Below are 21,633 nucleotides of genomic sequence, written 5' to 3'. Positions count from 1 at the left end.
AACAACTCATCATCACAGCACAACAACACAATTATCATCTCGTCAACTCAACTATGTATCAATTCATTTTAACTTTAAACAATACAATCAACTCAACAACTTAATAGCTCAACTCACAATTTACAGCTCAACTATCACAAAGTAATATCTTTTCAATGCATAGTATAACATACAACTTTATAACAACATACAACTCTCATATAACAACTTAGCAACACAGTCTACTAATAACTTTTGTATCATATCAACACATCTACACACTTCACATCATGCTTCTTACAACTCATAAAATTATCATCATGCACTTCACAGAACTCAACTAGATCATCTCATCATATTTCACAACATATAAATAGTCAACACACAACTTGTAAACAACTTCAACAACATACCACATATTCAACACATTTTTATTTCGTACAATAACTCACTCAACGCATAACTCTTCAACTCATTTAGCACCCCTACACAACTACACAACTATACAACTTCACAACTTAGCTACAACATGCATCTCTCATCTCACTACTAAGTATCCTCATCATGCTACACAACATCATCTTTCAACACAAACACATCAACCCATGCTATGCAATCATCACTAACCATTTACAACATTCACAACACATAATAGTTACTCATACATCTCGTTTACATCTCATATTCATCACAAAAGCATCACTAACAACATCATTAATCAATATTTTATCATTATATATCATCACATAACATTTTCATCACATAACACAACTCATACTACATATTTACAACTCATTTATCATGCCAACTCATAGACGTAAACAACATAAATTAACCTAAGCACCCAAAACAACTTTCAACTTAACCAAATCATTTATTGTGAAATGACAGCCTTCACATAAAACAACATATATGAAGTTATACTACTCTTATCATTCTCATACTTATATCATATGAAATATAAGAAGATTTCCTACAACTCTCATGAAGACACCAAGTCCTAATTTCATCATCTACCTTGTTAAAAATGTTAAGAACCGCAATAGCTACAACCATTGCTGACAACTTAACCCCTGTTCACTAAAACAACCATAAATGGAGTTATACTACTCCTATCATTATCATCCTTATCTCATATTAAAGATAAGAAGATTTCTTACAACTCTTATGAAGAAATATAGTCCTAATTCTATCATTTACTTTGTTAAAAATTTTAAAAAACCGCAACAGCTACAACCAATGTTGACAGCTTGACCCCTGTTCACTAAAACAACCATATCTAGAGTTCCAAACCTTCTTTTTAGGTGATTCCGGTTCCATTGGAAATCTAACATCCAAGGCTACAACTTTCATGAAGATTCTAAAACTAAATTCGGTCATCTAGCCCCAGAAATGTAGCACTATGCAGCACTTAATTCAGCGCTTCAAATTAAACTTTCTACCCTTCCATGGCTTCCCACATGTTTTTCACCCAAAATCCATCAAAACTTACAAATCGAAGGGACCCAACACCTACATTTGCAAGAAAACAGTCATACCATCAACATGCAACTCAGAAAACATCACAAACCCCACGTGCAACAAGAAATCTGACCCAATCCATCACATTCTTCAAACAACTTAAAACCCCTCTTTCTAATTCCACAAACTCCAATTTAATCAACATGCAACCAGCAATTTGTTGCAACAATACAATATTTTGTCCCAAAATCAACAAACTCTAGCTTCCCTTACCTCGAAGGGAGAAAAATTTCGGTTTTGAGCTTTCGGGGAGGAGAAGAAGAAGAATAAGAGAAATGAAATTGTTTCGGGGAGGAAGACTAGTTTTGCTGCTCTTCTTGATTCTCAACAGCTCCACCTTCCAAATCAAACCCTAACATTCATATTTCAGCCAAGAAAGGTAATGAGAAGAGAGTAATGGAAGGAAGGGAAAAATGAGAGAGAGACTTGTGGAAGGAGTCTTACATGCTATCCCAAGATTCACTAATGGATCAATAACTTTTACCTGAATAGTTATGATTCAATCAAAAGTTACATTAATATATATATATATATATATATATATATATATATATATATATATATTAAAAAAATCCAAAAATAAAATGAAATATAATAAAATACCAATAAAAATATATCATCATATAATATAATTAAATATAACTTATAATATCTTAACTTATTAAAAAATATGCAAGTGAAAAATTAAAATATTATAATATTAGTGATGAATTAATCTTTTTAAAATGAAATTACAATATTTTAAAAAATAAATGAGTTTAATTCAATTTTAAAAAATTTTCATTTATCTTATCTCTGATTTATGTAAACTAAAATTTGCATTGAAATAACTTACTTGTAGATCATTCATTACACGAACTAAAATTCTTAAAATAACTTACTTGTAGATCATAGATCATGTAATTGCATTTGTTGGTAAATATATCTACGGTAAACAAGAAAGATGGAGGGTACCAAAAAATCCTTTCATCTCATGACTTAATAAATGATATTTTTTTAATAATATGGCATATGTTCTATTTATTTTAAAATCATATTATAAGATATACTTTAATGGTAGCTTTTGTAATATTGTATAACAATTTATACAACTATCATTTATTATTATATTTTACTCCATTCGTTTTTGTTCATAATTTATTACATGTCAAAACAGTGTAAAAACTTTGAGACTAATAAAAAATAAATATACCAAAATAGCCTTATTTTATTAGCATATGAATGAATGTATGCTTATAAAAGGGCAGTTTAAGAAGGTGACGAAGATTGGGGTTTGGCACTTTGCCATTTCCCAAAACTCGCAGCAAAACCCTCTCTTTCATCCTCAAAACTCTTCTCCCAGCCATGGAAGAAGATGACGAGTTCGGTGATTTATACGCAGACGTCCTTCAACCCTTCAATGCCGAACCCATTCACCGCCAACAACCACCCCATGCCCACAGAGACATCAAATTCGACATCGAGGACGCCGCCCAAGAAGCTTCCAGAACAATCGGCCAGGGCCATGATTGGGACGATAGCGATGAAAGCGAGGATGATTTGCAGATTGTGCTGGACGACAACAGCCTCACGCCGCCCGCGCCCGGCCAAGACGGCGCCGTGGATATCGCCGCCGACGCCGAGGAGCAGGATTGGGGCGGGAATTCGGTGGACGTGGGAGAGTCAGCGAAGGCACTGGCGCCAAAAGTTGGGTACAGCAACCAGGGTTATCTTCATCATCATCATCCCTTTCATTCCCAGTTTAAGGTCAGTGGCCTTGTAATTGTACTTACGCATAGCAGTAAATGAAGTTTGGTCATTCAATTCAGCTCGCGCTGTGTGTTTCTATTGTTGTGAATAGTGGAAAAAAGAAGCCAGTGGAAAAGATTTTGTAATCTTTCATCTGTTATTACTAATGTTACTTATTAATTTACTGGGACTTGCACCAATGGAAAGAGTTTAATTTAATTTAATTTTTAATATCCCTTTTTACGTTCCTTTTGGGTACACTAGCTGAGCCTTGGATTCAGGCACCAAACGATCATAGATATTAGTTGTCATGCAGATTGCAAAAAATATATCGAGCAATGATAACTTTATGTGGCGATGTTTTGTATGGTATCTGAATTACTCGGTACCTTGACATATTTTTTGGAAGCTTAGTTGGTATATGAACTAAATAGTGACACCCATCAAAATTTTTCCAATAAATTTCAACTAATAATAGGAATGTGTCAAAGTGTGTTTCTAGCATTTCTCATGAAGAGAATGTTAGCAACATTCCTTAGAGCACTTTTCTTAACACACTCTTTGTTTAAAATTCATTGAAAACTACAAAATCATGCTTGAGATTCACTAAATAGTGCATGACCCACCAAGTTATTTGTGATTTCTAAAAAAATTTAACCAACAAGAGAGGTATGTTTAAAAGATTGTGGCAGATAGTGTTTTTATCATTGCTAATGATGAGGAATGTTAACAACACACTCGTCTTAACACACTTTTTCTTTTTTGATAAAATTCATTAAAATTACAAAATAATGAGAGAAATTCATTAAATAGGGTATGAGACTCACTAAATTTTGTGATTTTTAATAAATTTTAATCAATAAGTCAATATGTGTTTAAAAAGGTATGTCAAATAGTATTCCTAGCATTTCTCTTCTCGTTAAATGTGAATAAAAAGGAAAAATAATTATAATATTGTTTGGATAAACTTTCTTCATAAGCACTCATAGAAATTTTTTTTTGAAATAAGCTAAAATTAACTTATACTCTCTCAAATTGTATAGTTGTGAATGACAGTTATTTCCTGAGTGGCAGCATCTTTGAAGTGTAAAATGCAATCTTAGTGTTTCCTGATCTTTGGTAATCCTATGCCTTTGCATTTGGCAGTTGCCAGATCTTGAAACTTAACTTTAACTTTCTTTCTCCCTTGTTCTTTAGTTTTCTTTTCAAGGAAGAGGTGTGGGGTATGCTTGATGCTAGACCAATATGTGGTTACACTAAATATTAAACCAAGTTTACGTTAACTTTTTAAAAAAAAAAAAAATTTATTTACAGCTTCCTCTCATTTTAATCTACTTAAATGCTCCTTCATAAGGTGGTGCAACTACAGAACAGTTTTGCTGAATTATTCCTTTGGTGAAACTATCATCAATCTTTTAGACTTTCTGGAGAATAGAAACCCCTTGATCTTTATATCTTTGTTACTTGAATCAAGACGACGATGACAACAACAAATGTTTTACCCCACTAGGTGAATCAGCTATATGGATCACACAAATTTATTGGGCTCAATTAAAAATCAAGTTCTTTGACTAAAAAGTGACATATGATGAGGCTAAAAAGTTTTACCCCACTAGGTGAATCTATAGGGACCAGGATCACCATGAAATTCCTTTTCACAACTTTCAATGTCCTGCATGGTCTCTCATTATCCCTTTTTCACAAGACTAAAAATCATGCAATTTATTCTTCTTACTGATGTTTCTAGTTTCCTTTTTCGCACATGTCCAAACCACCTTAACCATTTTTGTTACATGAATTGAGAAAAGCTATGAAAATTGAGCACCGAAATTCTAAATACTGCATAATTGTGAATGTATAGTACAAGTTAATAGGGGAAGCTATACTATGATTCTGAATTTGACATCTAATTAACGAGTCGACCCACTCATAAATATAAAGACCATTCATAAACCTTCACCTAGCATAAGCTTTTGAGATATTTGGTCCTTGACATAGATCTTTTTTTCGGATAAATTTGTCTCTATAAGCACTTATAAAGAAACAAATAAGAAGGAAATATGAATTGAGCTTCTCATATAATTAAAATTGGCTTATATACTTAACTTCTATAGAAGCTCTCACGTCAAACTTATCTAAAAGGTGAAGTGCATAAGTTGATTTTAACAAATGGGAAAACCTCTATTCATTTTACTTCCTTATTATCTTCTATTGTTATTGGAAAAGTTTATCCAAACAGGACCATGGTATCACAGTTTTTACGAGCAAATACTCAAGAGTTCAATCCTTGCTGGCCCCATCCTTCTAAATAATTAAATAATAGTTGAATTTCAGCGCAAGTTAGGTTTGGCTTGTGCATTTCCATGCTTAAAGCCCAAATGACTCCTGTCAGTCCTGTGTGAAGAGACATGTGAGATATAAAAATCATTCTAGAGGTGAAAATATGAAACTAATAGGAGAGAAACCCATCAAATAAGATGCGGGACCCATTAAATTTGTGATTCTTAATAACCATCTTTGAATTTGGGCTTAGGATCTAATTTAACCATATAGAATCAACTTGTAAGACGAAGATTATCCAAGCTTTATAAGCTCTACTTTAACCATATTTCTAATCGATGTAGGACTAAAGCTAATATTTATTGAAGAGAAGAGTCTAGCTGTATTTCTTTCATCACAGTTAAATCTTTCATTTACTCTGGACTCAGAAAAGTTGTCTGCTTGGTTTAAGAATTATTGTGGTTTACGAAATGGAAAAGAATCAAATATCTAATGATTTGCATTTTTCATTTTTGTTTTAATTGTATTGTAGTATGTCAGGCCTGGTGCAGCACCAATACCTGCGGCAACTAGTTCCACTCCAGGAGGTCCTCCTGGTCAGATTCGTCCACTAGATAACATGATTTCTGTGGCTGGTCATGGCAGAGGGGACTGGAGACCAACTGGAATAAAAGGTGCTGCTTCCATGCCAAAAGGTTTTCAAGCAGGTCCTGGATTACCTATTTGGGGAAACAATGCAGCAGGGCGAGGTTTTGGTGGTGGATTGGAATTCACGCTTCCTTCTCACAAGTAAATTTTAATCGATAATTTTATTTTGTCTCTAGTTGTATTAAGACACCAAACACAGAGACTGTTGTCAATTGCTAACTAGAAAGCCTTTTTTTTTTGTTTTTGAAGCATTTGAGTAGCACTGCATATAGGGGAGCAGTGTTTGGAATCCTAAACATGTGCTTGTAGAGTGGACGGAGACTAATAATCTTTGTTCTTTTCATTTACCTATGGATCTCTATGAACATGTCTAGCTTTTGGGTAATTTTGATTTGAAGTATAAAGTGTAGATATGGTGAGTAAATGAACTTTATGATAAATTGATAATCTATTATATTGCATGCAAGAGTTGTCAGGTTACTAAGTTAACCAAGAACATTATTCATTTTCCTTTGAATGATGTTGTTTACATGTATTTGTTTGAGGCATATCTCCTTAATCCTTGTACCTCCATTTTATTAGTTTATCTGTGTGCTTTCCTTTGGATTAACATTTTCTTTGCCAAGTGACCTTGCTAATCAATAAGATATTCTCTTTTTTATGGAACTTTTCATTACGCACCTCATTCTATTGAGTTTGAATCTTAAAGTGCAGCTATATCTCATTTTCAAGATTCTTTAACTCCCACTAATTTGATGCTTTAATCAATTTGCCCCCATTTTACTATATTGACGTGTCTCCCAGTGATTGTTTATTTAACTAGTCAATTATTTTCAGGACTATATTTGATGTTGGTATTGGTAGTTTTGAGGAGAAACCATGGAAATATCCTGGTGTTGATGTATCAGAATTTTTCAACTTTGGTTTGAATGAAGACACTTGGAAAGATTATTGCAAACAACTGGTAATTTTTTTGGCATATGTTATTTTCCAACTGAAATTTAGTGTAGACTAAGAAAATCCTTGTATGACTTCACAGGAACAACTACGCCTGGAGTCTACGTTGCAAAGCAAGATCCATGTTTATGAGAGTGGTCGAACAGAGCAGGTAATGATGCTAGTGTTTGTTAAATGTAGTTCCTTATCACATTTGTCCCAAGTTGTTTTGGTCAACTGCTTATTTTAAAATAAATAAATTAATTAAATCATATACTTCATTTCATTTCAGGACTATGATCCAGATTTGCCCCCTGAATTAGCTGCAGCTTCTGGTATACATGATGTTCCTGTTGATAATGCTAATTCTGTAAAGTTAGATGTTGGACAAAAGGATCTCATAAAAGGTTCTGGACCTATGCGAGCACCAGTTGTATGTATTTTTCTTAAACACATTTTTATCATGAAGATTATTTTCTATCATTTTATAGAATTCCTCTCTAATAGGGCCAGATACCTGTTTTCTTCTGGCCTCTTGGTCTGCTTGTGTCTGGTCAACACAGTATAAAATATTTATAGTATTTTCTGCTTTTATTACTTTCTTGCTGGAAACTCTTTTATATTGATTCATTATTTACCAGCCAACTGGGAGAGCAATACAGGTGGAAAGTGGTTCTGGTGATCGTCTTCCTTCTATTGACACACGACCTCCTCGAATCCGTGATTCAGATGCAATCATTGAGGTATTTGAGCTATAGTCGATAAGCATAGATTACTCTTTTTTATGTTGCATCCTTCATGTGCATTGTATTTGTTACTCAGTATTTTGGCGAACAGATTGTTTTACAGGATCCAGTTGAAGATGATTCCTGTACAAGAATTGATGTTCAAGATCAACAAGATGGCATTGAACACCAGAGTGAGGATTTTAGTGAAGATCATGTAGTTGGACACGAAATTACAAGGTTAGAATCTAAGCATTTCAATGGTCAAAAGAGATAACTGGTGGGAAGAATTCTGTGCATATTAAAGCCAATCCTACTAACATACCCGGAGAAGAAAATTTGCCTTTTCCCCTGGAATAGCCAATTGAATACTCTTATTGTAGGCCTCAAAATACCAGGTCCTACAGTGCCTGTGTTTTTTTACCAATGTTGTACTTTGTTGTTTTATTATTTTCCTTTACATTGGATAGACATCCATACACAAAGCATCATGCATTAACTGTCACATCATTTATAACTTGTCTAAATATTTGCATAAAGAAAGAAATAGTACACAAAAATGATAACTCAGATCCATAAAGATTTACCTAAAAGCACAATTACGTCGCAAACACTATTGATTCAGGCCAAGTAGGTCTATGTCTGCTTATTCCTTCTCACATAAACTTTCCATGTCGTATCAGAACATTATATGCAGCACAATAAAACATTTAACTCCTGTTAGAGAGAAAAAAAAAAGAGTTGAATCTAAGATCAAGCTCATATGATGACCACTCAATGTAGAAGCTGGTAAAAAAAATTATTGTCCAATTTATATTTAAAAATGAAAAGAAAAGGATTGTCCAACAACTTGTTAGATGCTTAGAACCTTACCTGAAGAAATGATTTTCAAGTGTAAAAGCTTTTGGTGTATTAATTGAAATTTTCATTTTTAAGGATAACAACTTATTTTGTAATTTTCTTTGCATATTCTGGTGGCTTTTGGTGAAAATATGAAACTAATAGGCTCAGTTGTTTTAATATGCAATTCACTAACACCATCTCTTTTTCCTATTTGCAGGCAAGTGCTAGGAAGAGTATGTGATCAGTCTCCTTGTGTTACTTGTAGTCAAGAAATGACAATTGTTGACAGTAAAAAAGAAGATTCAGTTGAAAGCATGGAAGATAGACATTGTGTGCACTTGTCATCTCCTGCCATTGAGAATGTAGAAGAGTCCAGCATAGGGAACAAGCAGCTTGAGGAAACTGGGACAGCTGATGGAAGTTCAAAGTCGGAAAAGGAAGACATTGATTTAAATACAGTTGACAACAGAGATACAGTTAAGGATGAGATAGCAGAGAGACAGAAGGTAACATCTCTACTTGAGCAACACTTGCTTGGCGATGGCAGTGATTGGGAGGACTCAAAAGCTGTAAGAAGCAGTGATAACAGCAAAGCAAAATCAGAAAGCAGCAGGGATTATCATAAACAATGGGCTGGTTTAGAAGTAGTTCAGGATCCACGGTCTGTTCATCTGGGTAGCATTAGACCACAACCTGAAGAAAATGAGCAGGTATTCCATAGAAGAGAGCATGATGAAAAGCAAAAAGCTGAGAAAAATGGTAAGGTAATTAAAAGTAGAGAGGATCCATACCCTTACAAGGACCGGCAGCCTAGCTTGGCTCATCAATCACACACAAAGATTGATGGATTTGATTGTCAAAGAGATAGGGTTGGCTCTGACATGGATTGGGCACGTAGAGATGATGATCTCTATGGCAGAAGGATTAAAAATGATGGGCTAAGAAAGAGAGACAGGGGTAGTGTTAGAGAAAATGAGAGAAGCGATAACGATGATAGCTTTCATTCAAGAAAACAGTTGGATAATGGTAGCTATAGGGTTCCATATGACAAGGATGTCAGGTCAAGAGTCCCAAGACACAAGGAAAGAGATGATAGCTTGAAAGATAAGCATGAAGCTGTAGAGTATTTCCATAGCAAGAGGAGGAAGAATGAGGAATATCTGAGGAGGGAGCATGTAGGCAAAGAAGTTCTGCATGGCTATAGAGAAAATGTCAGTTGGCACAAGCCAGAAAGGGATTCAGCATTCGATCCACGGACGAGAGATGACCACCAAAGAAGTAGAGAAAACCTTGATGATCAATATGCTGTCAAACAAAAAAATGTGGCCCAGCTACTGAGGGAGAGGGGTAATAGGAAGAGAGATAGAGAGGAGTGGCGTCGGGTGAAACAGCCTCACAAAGAACATCCATCCACGCGTGAAAGAGGGGGACGGAGTTCTGTAAGAAATGGGCCAGGAGATGAAGAAAATACATTGATTGGCCATGTTAGAGCTAAGCATGAACATAAAGTTTCTCAGAAAGAATACCAATCTAGAGAAGCAACACTACCCAGTGACCAATTGAAAAGGAAGGGTCGAAATAAGGGCGAAAGCCCACATTGTAAGGTACATGATGATGCTTATGTTCGTGGAAATCAATATAGTAGTGAGGAAAGGCAATCTAGGAAGGAAAAATCAGGTCGTCGTGGTGATCGTGCTACTAATTCTTTAGATAGTCAAAGAGTTCATGAGAGAAAGTGTGATGAGAGCACAAGGAAAAGCAAAGAACCCATTGTTGGTAGTCTTGGTAGTTTAGGCACATCCAACAGAAGTCCAAAAGATCAAAGTGGTGAGATCAATGACAAGGTATAGTTGATGCTTATATATTTAAAATGTGAGATTTATCTGAAATTTATCCATCTCTATTTGCACCTTGTAGTATTGTGGGTCTAGAATTATGAAGAGTTAGCAAATCAGTGCCGGAACATAAATAGAGTAAGTGGTGGCTCTGCCCTTTCCAGTAGTTGGTTCCTGGTTAAATATTTTGTATGGGAAGGCGGCTCGGAAACAAATATATAATTTTCACATTCATATGGTTCCTCTTTTCCTAACTTCATGTCTAGGGAGTGATGTGATCCTAATTTCTATCAGGGAGGAAGGTAGACATTAGAAGATATGCCCTTTTTTAGTAAAATTTTGTCCTTTTCCAGTTAGGATTTATAACAAACTGCATAATGGGAGCCGTGCTTAAGTATGTAGACAGCTTAGGATCAATCTATTATCTTAAAGTTGCTAGTTTTTTTTTCCTTGCTGTAGTTAGTCCTTAATGTTTAGGACAAGAGATTGTTATTGGTTCTTTGATTGATATTATCAGTCAGTATTTAACTTGATCCCTCTGGAAATGTCGTTCAAGTGATTGGTGACCGGAAGAAATTTGCTTCTACCCGAGAGTCTCTACATATTTGATTAGACCTGAAAAGCTCATCACTCTCTTTTTCTCTCTTTTGGTTGCATGGTCTGCAGTTGGACCTTAGCCAGACTTTCTAATTCCCTTGATGTTTCATTTGTATTTAACAGATAGGTTAATGTTGTTAGCAGGATTCTAGCTTTTTAGACTCTTGGAGGAGTGAAATTTTGTTGCTTATTTCCCAAGAGTGTGGTTTAATATTCTTAGTAAGCATTGGGCATCTATTTTAAATGCATTTTTGTCTTTCTCATTCTGTCTCTTTTGAACCAAAAAGTGATTATGGAATACTTTTCAATTCATTCTTTTATTTCTGAGCTTGCGCTGATGTAGAAAAATTACTGAGTACTGACAGATATTTGGTCCTCTGTTTCTGTTTATGAAGGGCATGAAAGGCTCTGGTGATGAAGAACATGTGGAGGATGAAATTCCAGGGCATCGTCTGTCCAGAAAACATGGGAAAGACATCTCAGATGATGAATGGCTAGATTCTCAACAAGTAAGATCTAAATGTGAACGCTGGACAAGCCATAAGGAGAGGGATTTCAGTATCAGTAGCAAGTCATCATCTTCCTTAAAATTAGAAGACCTTGATAAGGTTAATAATGATGGGTCTTCTGAATCTGGGAAACCTGTTGATGAATCTACTAATTTAGTGGATACCGATAACCGGCCACTCTTATCAGTTGAAGGGACGGATTTTGTAGATATAGAAGCTAACGCCAAAGGATTCGGGGATCAGCACCTTGACCCAGTTGAGAAGTTGAAGAAGCCCGGTAAGCGGTTCAAGCTTCCAATGCCAAGTGAGAAAGAGGCCCTAGTTATCAAAAAGTTAGAGAGTGAACCACTGCCGTCTACCGAAAATGAAAATCCAAGGGATTCAGGGTTCAAACAAGAGCGACGAAAAGGAGGTGGATTAGTAACTAGATGAGAAATCTAGGGGTTTACTATTGGGCTACAATTCTAGTTTAGTTTGACCCTGGGAGAATTTCTGCTTGACCTAATTTTGTAAAATCTATAAAGCTCACCTTCTAGCCGTAGAATTTTATTTTGAAAATAGCTTCTATAGTTTCTGAGATCATATGTACTTACTTCTTAAGTAGTTACGCCATTTTTGTAACCATGCACCCAATACCTTATAATACACTGTATATAAGGGGTAAAATGTAGAACTTGAACTGAAAAAAGGAGCACGTTTTTTGGGGTGTCCAAATGTGTGGCCAATATCCGGATTTGATCTGGGTTATGCTATGAGAATTATGTGATTAACACTATGATATGACATTCAGAAATCATTGGCATGGCTGGTGAGGCAAGAGCCTTATATCTGCAGCTACTCTTGAGGACGGGCAGGTCCAAGTGTAAAAAACCAGGGACATCCTGGTGAAGGAGTCTGAATAGATGCTGCTAACTTCCTAACCTCATAGCTAGTGATTGGGGTTGAATTTGAGATGTCAGCCATGATTTTATTTGTTGTACACTGTAAGCTTGTATTGATTACTCTCATTTTTTTTTTCCAACGGGAGAATTATGAAATTTTAGCGCAGAGCCCTTGTTGTATCTAGATATTAATGAGATGTAGGCCATAAATTTCATGAATAATGAGCAAAAATATTTTCATTTTCAAATCTTTCAATCTGAGAAGTTTATACCTTCATAGTTCATAGCTTCTGTGGTACAATCATAACAGAAGCAAAATTTTGTCACCTTGCAATTAATATTACTTATTACAATACTTGCTTTGGATTTGAGTAATCAAGAATTGGTTGCTACCAATGCCATGTATAAATTAATGGCTTCCGAGGTTCAGCCAGCCTTCGAGCTTCTCTCACCCCTACTTGCCTATTTACGAAGTCCCAAAGCTGGTGACCATTAGATCATCATTGCATCATGTTATGCTGTGTCAATGTGTTAAAACTTACATATACACGGAGTTTAACACATTGGAATCTATGCTTTTTACTTGTAACGCTTATTTATATAGAATCAATTATAGGTTGGATATATGTTACATTTCTCAAGTTGCTTTTGTCTTCGTTATTGAGAAGTGAGAACTTTGTAATGCTTATTTATATAAAATCAAGGCTAAAAATCTAATTTGGTCCCTTATAATCTTTTTTTGTTGCAATTTAGTCCCTCATTAATTTTTGGTCTCAATTTGGTCCCAAACTAATTAATTAGTTTCAATTTAGTCCCAAATTAATTAATTAGTTTCAATGTGGGACTTCCGTCCAAATAAATTATTTAAACGGAGTTAACTTTTGGCCACGTGGATGCCACGTAGATGCATACGTGGCATCCACGTGGATGAGAATTTTTTTTAAAACACCTGGACCGGAACAGCTCGTTCTGAAACCGGAACGGGCCGTTCTGGTTGCAAAATTAAAACACCATCAGTGACGCAGAACGGGCGTTCTAAAAACAGAACGGCCCGTTCTGCTTTCAGAACGGGCCGTTCTGGATTCAGAACGGCTCGTTTCAAAACTGTGAATAAAATATTCTTTGTTTAATTGTGTTTTTGATATTATAATTATGCAATTTTGATCTCTAAAGTTTTAATTGAGTAATTTCAGTTCTTAAAAGATTATAGTTGTGTAATTTTAATCTCACAATTTTTAATTGAACAATTTTAATCTCTTAAATATCATAATTGTTCAATTTTAGTCTTTCTCATTAAAAATTTATAATTTTATAATTTTAATATATATATATATATATATATATATATAATGTTTTAAAACTATATAATTTTTTGTTTATTTAAATTAACGTATATTATTTTTTTTAATGTATCAAATGATATATATTTATTATTACTAAATAAATAAAATTTATATATTATTAGTATTTTAATATTACTGATAAATTAATATCAATAATATTTTTACTATATTTATAAATAAATTAATAATTTGATAAATATAACTTAATATATATTAATATACTTTTACAAAAATATAAATATATAAGATCAGATATATATTTCTAATTAATATACTTATATTTTTGTAAAAGTATATTAATATATAACAAGTTATATTTATCAAATTATTAGTTTATCTATAAATATATTAATAATATTATTGATATAATATCAAAAATTATAATATACATTAATTTGAATAGATAAATAATTATTTAATTTTAAAATATTATATATATATATATATATTAAAATTATTAATTTTTAATGGGAAAAACAAAAATCAACTATAATGATATTCGAGGGACTAAAATTGTTCAATTAAAAATTGAAGGACCAAAATCGCGCAATTGTAATTCTTTAAGGACTAAAATTATGCAATTAAAATCTTGGAGATCACAAAACTGCACAATTGTAATACTTGAGAGAGATAAAAAATGCAATTAAACCAATATTCTTGATTAATTTTATTAAAAAATATAATAATTTTGAGAAATATAATTATCTTATAAATAGAATAATAATTTTTTCTTTCTCTTTCTGTTTGAAGAAATATTTAAATATCACTTTATAATTTTTTACAACTTATTTAAGATTAAAAGAATAAACTGATAAAAATTAATAAAATAAACATAATAAAATAAAATATAAAAAAATATTAATATATTTATTTTATTAAATATAATAACATAATTAAAACATAATTAATAATATATATTTTATAAAATTATTAATATTTTATATATAAATAAAATAAAATAAAACCGGAACGGCCCGTTCTGAAATCGGAACGGGCCCTGGTTGCATTTTCGTTGTGTTAATTTTGCACTTGGAACGGGCCGTTCCGGATGCAAAATTAACACACCAAAAGTGCCCCCAAAACAGCCTGTTCCAGTTTCAGAACGGGCCGTTCTGGGTCCAGGTGTTTTAAAAAAATTCTCATCCACGTATGCATCTACGTGATATCCACGTGGCCAAAAGTTAACATTGTTAAAGCAATTTGGACGGAAAGTCCCACATTGAAACCAATTAATTAATTTGAGACTAAATTAAAACCAATAAATTAGTTTGAGACCAAATTGAGACAAAAAATTAATGAGACTAAATTGAAACAAAAAAATATTATAAGGGACAAATTAAATTTTTAGCCTAGAATCAATTTTAGATCGGATGTTACATTTCTCATGTTACTTTTGTCTTCGTTATTGAGAAGTGAGAACTGTGTTTCATTTTCATGTTATCTTCTGCAAGAGTGTACAGGTATACAGCTTTTTTTATAAAAAAAAAAGTAAAAGGCTTTGTTAAAAGTATAAGCATTCATGTTTTGATTATTAGCACTTAGTCATATGTAATGGAGACAAAACATTATTTAGAAATTAAAATGAAGTCACTTCGTTTAATCATTCATCTCTGTTTGGTAGATTGGAAGTTTAGAGCTTATTGTCATTGCACTTCATGTTTCCTTCTATACTAAAGTAAAAACTGTTCATCTATGTTCTATCTCTGAATTTTAGTTGCTATGCCATTTCACATGGTTGCTAACTTTACACATGAAAATCTAAAGTTCACTGAATTACGCTTTCTATGAGATTGATCCGCAGGGCAGTCGCCTGACAGTTCGAGTTATTTCTTGGTAACCTTAGAAATCAAGATGAGAAGATCTAAAGTAAAATACTGTTTATAACTATTAAAAGTGTAAACACCTAATCTTACATATTGATCTAAAAATTGAATCACAAGAATCGGATTTGCATTCATCTATATCTATAACCATTATGATGTTGGTGGCGTTTCCAAGACCAAATGGTATTGTCATTAAACCATCAATCAGGATGACCACATCGTTGGTCTTGCGTCCGAGCCATTATACCAAGAGGAACTAGATATCCCCCAGAATTGGTAATGGACGCAGCGAATAATATACATTAGAGTCAATAATATTTGACATTCAAAATTAACTATAATCACTAATATACAACCATTAATACGCATTCATTCAAACACTTTTTCCGCTAACATTTATCATAGTGCTCAGTGGAAGGAGAAGTCATTAAAATACAGGCTCACGGCGAAACCTTAGGGTAACGTCCACTGCCCATAAACACTTAGGTGTTTCATCTCATCATTGCACTTCTCAACACAAAATTGCTTACTACAATGCCTGGTAACAAAAAGGTCAAATACCACCTATTGTGGCTACACTAATAACCATAGGTACAACGAAATAGAACAAATAGAAAATGCACATTTAAAAACAAAAGTCAAAATCTAGAATTAGTGAATGGCTTCAGTGTGTGTAACAATCAGATCATTGATAGAAATCTCACTGAAATCCGCTAAGATAATTAAATTATCATCATAAGCCAAATCATTTTCTCAAATCAATAACAAAATAAGTGTTCCAAAATCACAAATGTTAGAAAAATTAAAATTAAAATTGAAAAACAAATGAAAAAACAAAACTTTATAATAAAAAATTGGGTGTGCTCAGACAGCCAAGGGTTAATAATCAACTTTGGAGTAAACCCCCAGATCAGAAACTCTAGTCCACAAAATTGTCTCGTCACAGCACAAAAATAATACCTAAATTTTAATGTCAAAAGAAATTAAGAAAAAATACAAAAGATTACTATCACAAAGCATTGAAATGCCGAAAATGAATTTCGTAAAGATGAAATCTTCAGGAGAATTCAGGCTCCGGATGATAAAACAAGACGAACCCTTAAACGCTGATTGATTGCCGAGATGAGCTACGAAGAAGAAGATGAGAATGAGTGGGGCTATAGGTTCGATTATATAAGCAGTGAAGAGTGAAACACGAAATTAGGGTTTATAGGGTGTGGGCCTTAGAGTGGGCCGGATCTTCAAATCCAAACCCATAGCCCACATTCCTATTTTCTTATAAACAAATTTTAGAGCTTTTTTCGATAAGTAACTATTTTTTACATTCTAAAAAAACTGTACAAAACATTTTTTTAATCACTAAATAGTTATTATAAATCTTCACACGTGTTTTTAATTAGAGAAATACTTTTTTCTTAAAGAAATGAACACATAATAAAAATGCGAGAAGTAAACTGTTGGATAAAATACATGCCAGATCTAAAATTCAAGAACATGCTAAAAATTTACATATAAATAAATAAATAAAACATTTCTTAATTCAAGTAAAAAATTTAGTTTTTCTAAATAACATTTTAGGTTAAATGATTTCACCCACTTTATATTGAGAATTTAAATTGATGAAAAAAATACCAACAAGCTCTAATTCGAATTTCTCAAACATGGTTTCAAGTTCAAACATTGTGATGGAAAAATTTGAGAGGTGAAAGAACCAAATTATGTAAAAAGAAATATGTAATTGAGTAAAAGTGATGAATTAAGTTTCTCAATAAATATTAATTATTAGTAGAAATGATAAATACTTTACACTAATAATATAGTTAAAAAATTAACAATAAATATATAATAATAATAATAATAGAACTTATTATTGAATCATAATTTGTTTCGAAAAAGAAAAACAAATCATAATTTGTTTTCAACGTAGCAGGGGAGACTTTATTGTGAAATTATGTTTTACAACAAATTCTCTCTCGTAATTCTACTTATTACCACCATAACCTGATTTCCCTTCGAACCTAAAAATCACTCCCCAATCTTTCCCTTGCCACTCGGAAAAACAACTGGACCATAAGGTATCTCTTATATCAAGACACCATTAGCATAACATAGATAAACAAAAAAAAATAATAATAATAATTGAGTTGAAAAGTAGACATACAAATTGCACCTACTCAACATATAGTTTTAGTTGTTCACTCGTGCACAATGTTTCCTTATCTCTCCTTCTGTTCCAATCTTGACATTGATTCTACCCATTTTCTCTATGGACTTGGCAAACTCCACAAAGAATCCTTGAGTTGATTGAAGTTGTTTGGCGATAATAGACCTTGTGATGGAGCTATCAAGCAATGCAGCATCTGATTGGAACAAGCCCCTTCTTTTAACCACTTGTTTGTAAAAGCCAAGATCAAATGTATCACGACTTCCAGGGTCCAGCTCAATAAGTGTAGTTTTATCATTGATATTCTTGCACTTTAATGTCTTTAGATTTTTTGCATATTCACTGTCTAGATTTGGGTCTGTGTCACCCTTGCCAGTAAAATTGTATAGACGATTTGCAATTGTAGAGCAATGTGCGATCCCAATTGTGTGAGCACCTAAAGGAATTTCAACTTTGGTCATTAGAAACAAAGAATTTATAATGTGGAACAAAGACAATGACAAAAATGATTTTAGTGTTGTTCTTTTTTCTTTATCGATTAGAATTGAAATTTTTTCTTAATTACTTTTCAGTTAGTGAATGTTGGACATACCATTAAGCAAGACAAGGTCGTTTACATCAAGTCCAACATTGGCAAAGCGTGATAAGAGGGTGGTGAGGTTGTGGAATGGAGCAGGAAGGCTAACTAATGGATCTGTTGCTCTAGAGATTAATCCATCCCTTCGACCTGTTGGAACATTCCAGTAGGGTCCACCCTGCAAACCCATGACAGAACAAGCATATTGGTCATTTCTATTCTATATGAGAAAGTCAAAGAGAAAAAATAACACAAAAAATTAATGGGTACGCAAGCAATCATGAATCACCAAACTATTATTCTAAGTGTCCATGTTTCCTTAGAGATGAGGATGAAACAATTGAGTACTTACAATGGCATGAATAGAGTCTCTGGCGCTCAAAGCTAAGACATCAGCACAAGAGACTACCCCAGGGCATTCAGCTTCAACAAGGCTCTTTATTCCTTCAATGAAGTCAAAGCCTCGAAGTGTAAGATTTGGAATAGAGTCCTTTTCAGCCTGGTTGTTTTTCGTTGAGTTCAGTAGCACTGATGCATCACAACCCTGAAATTAATGCTACATGTTAGCTCCTCACTTTAACAAATGAGTTTAACTTCTATGTCTGTATCAATCAATTGTGAAAAAATCATAAATTCTAAAAATCATAATTTTTAAGAATGACTAAATATGTTTGATTGGCCATAAATACTATTAAAAATATTTATAAATATTACTTAAAAATCAAATATTTGTAATGTATTAATTACAAAAATTAAGATAATGTAATATTTTTTACAATAATAAAACATTTTTAATACCTAGTTATTTACAAAGTAAAAACATTAATATGATATTTTTTAGGTAAAAAAATTAACATTTTTAATAGCAGGTTATTGAAAAAGTAAAAACATTTCAGGAAATACAAAAATTTCTTAAAAATAATTATTATATAAGTCAACAATTTTATCAAACATATCACTTATTGTGCTGACCATGCATAGAGATAATCACTGATTAGAAAATGAATTTTTTTTATGTAAAAATTGAACTCAATATGAAAGGAGTTTGTTATAAGTCATGTGCTATACTGAATTAGTTGAGTTAGAAAATAAAAAATAAAAATAAAAATGAAATCGAAGCACAAACTTGAAGTGCATACCTGGACAAAACAATCATGGAAATGAAGTCTAACGAGGGCAGCTGCTAGTGATGGAACTCTGTGGACATGCTCAACAACATAGTTGAAAATGATTTGTTCAGCCTTTGGACAGCTTTTAGCATAGAAACCAAGCTGCAATTGAGCTTGAGTTGATCCAAGTAATGCTGCTATGAGACAAATAACCAAAACCTTCAAGTAACTCTGGCTTCCCATTTCTGCGTATTTGGTAGAGACCTTGATTGCCAGAGAACTATATATAAAAACTCAGATACTTGTTGTAAGAAGCAACTTCATTTCTGTGCTTGATTTCAGAACAGTACTCAGTGATTTATAGTCCTCATCAACTCGTGTTACAATAACGGGGAAATTCATAGAGATGGTCCATGCAGCATGTGACGTACATGTTACTTTACCATGTCTTACCATTTAATAATGTTAGTAGTCTAATAAAATAAAATAAAAGAGAGAGAAATTATCTTTATACAACAAACTCAATGAACTCTTACAATTTATTTTATAATGATGTGATGAGTTAACGGTTTGAACATTCCATAACAAATGACTACAAATTTATCAAATTTTATCTAATTTGGTTGAGTAAAAAGTTGGTAATAAGTTGTTCTATAAATATGCCAAATTTGATTCTTATAAATATATATATAAAAAATATCATATTTTGTTAACTTTTACCATAATCATCATAAATGTTATTAGTATAAAATATTTATTGACTTTGTCAATATAATTAATCTTTGTTGAAGTAGTTATTTTTAGTGGGGTCTATCTTTCTAATTATGTTTAATTTTTTTTCATCTAAAATACTTTAGACTTTATAAAATATTTTACATGGATGGTACACAGAAATTAAAATAAAAGTATTATTTAAATAATTTATCGCTTAAAAATTAGTTAGTTGGTCATGTCGAGTTTCAAATAATACATCGATCCTTCATAAACTAGCTATATATTACATCTTATAGCACGGATCATATAACTTTAATTTAAGGTGAGATTGTATAATATTATAATTTTAAACAGTTTGTTTTGTGTGGTGGTTAACTCCTATATGTACAAGGAATTGATGTGTACTTCCTAACAGCAAATAATTACTGCTTAGAAGAAGCAGGGTTTATGGAGGAATTTAAGAATTAATAATTGGCTTACGTGGGTTATCCTGTAGCAATCTTGAGCTGTCCATCGTTGAAATTAAATTAACGTAGCTTCTTGCAGCCACCTATGGACAAATTGTTTGGATATAAGAAATGAGAACGTGGCACATGAATTATAGAGTGGGTGAAGAACAACAGTTGCATGATTTTAATCTTTATCATTATAATAATATAAACACTTATAATATTGGTTCATGACAAAGATAGAGACAAACAGTCGTCGGGTCGGGGAACCCTTTTTGTAAACCAAGACAAAGTAAGTGTACATTTCGCTAAATACTTTAATTTTAAGGTTTTTTTTTTATCATGGAAATACTTATTATGTATAAGTTGTATTGTAATCAAAGAGAAAATGAAATTAAACTGTTTTTATATAACTGCAAATTATTCTTATAACTTGTTTTATAACAATACCATGTACATATATTATTTCAATCTCCCAATATTATGTTAAAAATAATATTTGATAAGTAAAAGTTACGTGTTGTAAATACATATTAATCTTTCATTGTAAATATTTGATACTGCAAACGCAGATTAATTTTTTATTGTAGATTTGATACTGTGTGAATCATTTGTATAAGAAAATAAATTACTATTAAATTGTTCTAGTAATTCAGACACCTCATATGCAAGAATTATAACGATAACAATGAATTTGATATGAGAACATTGACGCTAAATTTTTTTTTAGATTTTTCTTAACCTTTAATTAGTCTCAAGTTAGAAACTTATTCCGGCATGCAAACTGTGATTTATATTCTAGGGAATTTATTGAATTGAGGGTACTGTTTGGGACGAAAAGCTTATACACAGATGGCACAAAATGTATTTTGTCAAATATTTACTTTTTAAAATAAATATTAAAATTTGAAAAAATATTAAATGGGACAAAATTTAAAACACGATCGTACATCTACGAGACTCCCATGAAAA

At 32.5% G+C, this 21,633-nt stretch overlaps 2 protein-coding genes and 4 non-coding genes across 7 annotated transcripts; 1 reads left to right on the top strand and 5 right to left on the bottom strand.

Moving 5' to 3' along the window:
- Positions 1 to 2,745: 2,745 nt before the first annotated feature.
- LOC109812755 (FIP1[V]-like protein) lies at positions 2,746 to 12,648 on the top strand. Of its 2 annotated transcripts, XM_020376793.3 has the most exons (10): positions 2,746 to 3,246; positions 6,041 to 6,297; positions 6,994 to 7,120; positions 7,196 to 7,264; positions 7,385 to 7,525; positions 7,734 to 7,835; positions 7,930 to 8,057; positions 8,878 to 10,504; positions 10,578 to 10,633; positions 11,488 to 11,628. In XM_020376793.3, exons 1-9 carry the CDS (start codon positions 2,845 to 2,847, stop codon positions 10,605 to 10,607), a joined length of 2,883 nt encoding a protein of 960 aa, XP_020232382.1. In that variant the 5' UTR covers positions 2,746 to 2,844; the 3' UTR covers positions 10,608 to 10,633; positions 11,488 to 11,628. The 2 variants fall into 2 exon arrangements, with proteins under 2 accessions (XP_020232382.1, XP_020232380.1); XM_020376791.3 differs by lacking the exon at positions 10,578 to 10,633 and having other exon boundaries at positions 11,488 to 12,648.
- A 3,153-nt stretch (positions 12,649 to 15,801) lies between these two features.
- Positions 15,802 to 15,926, bottom strand: LOC114916809 (small nucleolar RNA snoR80). The gene has a single exon (XR_003805413.1). It is a non-coding gene; the product is annotated as a small nucleolar RNA snoR80 (small nucleolar RNA).
- Positions 15,927 to 16,051: 125 nt separating this feature from the next.
- Positions 16,052 to 16,157, bottom strand: LOC114916806 (small nucleolar RNA Z152/R70/R12). Its single transcript, XR_003805410.1, has one exon. It is a non-coding gene; the product is annotated as a small nucleolar RNA Z152/R70/R12 (small nucleolar RNA).
- Positions 16,158 to 16,307: 150 nt separating this feature from the next.
- On the bottom strand, positions 16,308 to 16,391 carry LOC114916812 (small nucleolar RNA R11/Z151). The gene has a single exon (XR_003805416.1). It is a non-coding gene; the product is annotated as a small nucleolar RNA R11/Z151 (small nucleolar RNA).
- A 113-nt stretch (positions 16,392 to 16,504) lies between these two features.
- Positions 16,505 to 16,601, bottom strand: LOC114916811 (small nucleolar RNA Z157/R69/R10). Its single transcript, XR_003805415.2, has one exon. It is a non-coding gene; the product is annotated as a small nucleolar RNA Z157/R69/R10 (small nucleolar RNA).
- Positions 16,602 to 17,487: 886 nt separating this feature from the next.
- Positions 17,488 to 19,886, bottom strand: LOC109812744 (peroxidase 3). Its single transcript, XM_020376778.3, has 4 exons — positions 19,529 to 19,886; positions 18,742 to 18,933; positions 18,405 to 18,567; positions 17,488 to 18,248 (listed from the first exon to the last, which is right to left on the bottom strand). Exons 1-4 carry the CDS (start codon positions 19,739 to 19,741, stop codon positions 17,836 to 17,838), a joined length of 981 nt encoding a protein of 326 aa, XP_020232367.1. The 5' UTR covers positions 19,742 to 19,886; the 3' UTR covers positions 17,488 to 17,835.
- Positions 19,887 to 21,633: the final 1,747 nt, after the last annotated feature.

Source organism: Cajanus cajan, chromosome 8 (assembly GCF_000230855.2).
Source record: "Cajanus cajan strain Asha chromosome 8, NIPB_CcT2T_4, whole genome shotgun sequence".
In the NCBI taxonomy this organism is placed as follows: Eukaryota; Viridiplantae; Streptophyta; class Magnoliopsida; order Fabales; family Fabaceae; genus Cajanus; species Cajanus cajan.
The sequence above is the reverse complement of the archived record's forward strand: the minus strand, read 5'-3'. Positions and strand labels throughout refer to the sequence as shown.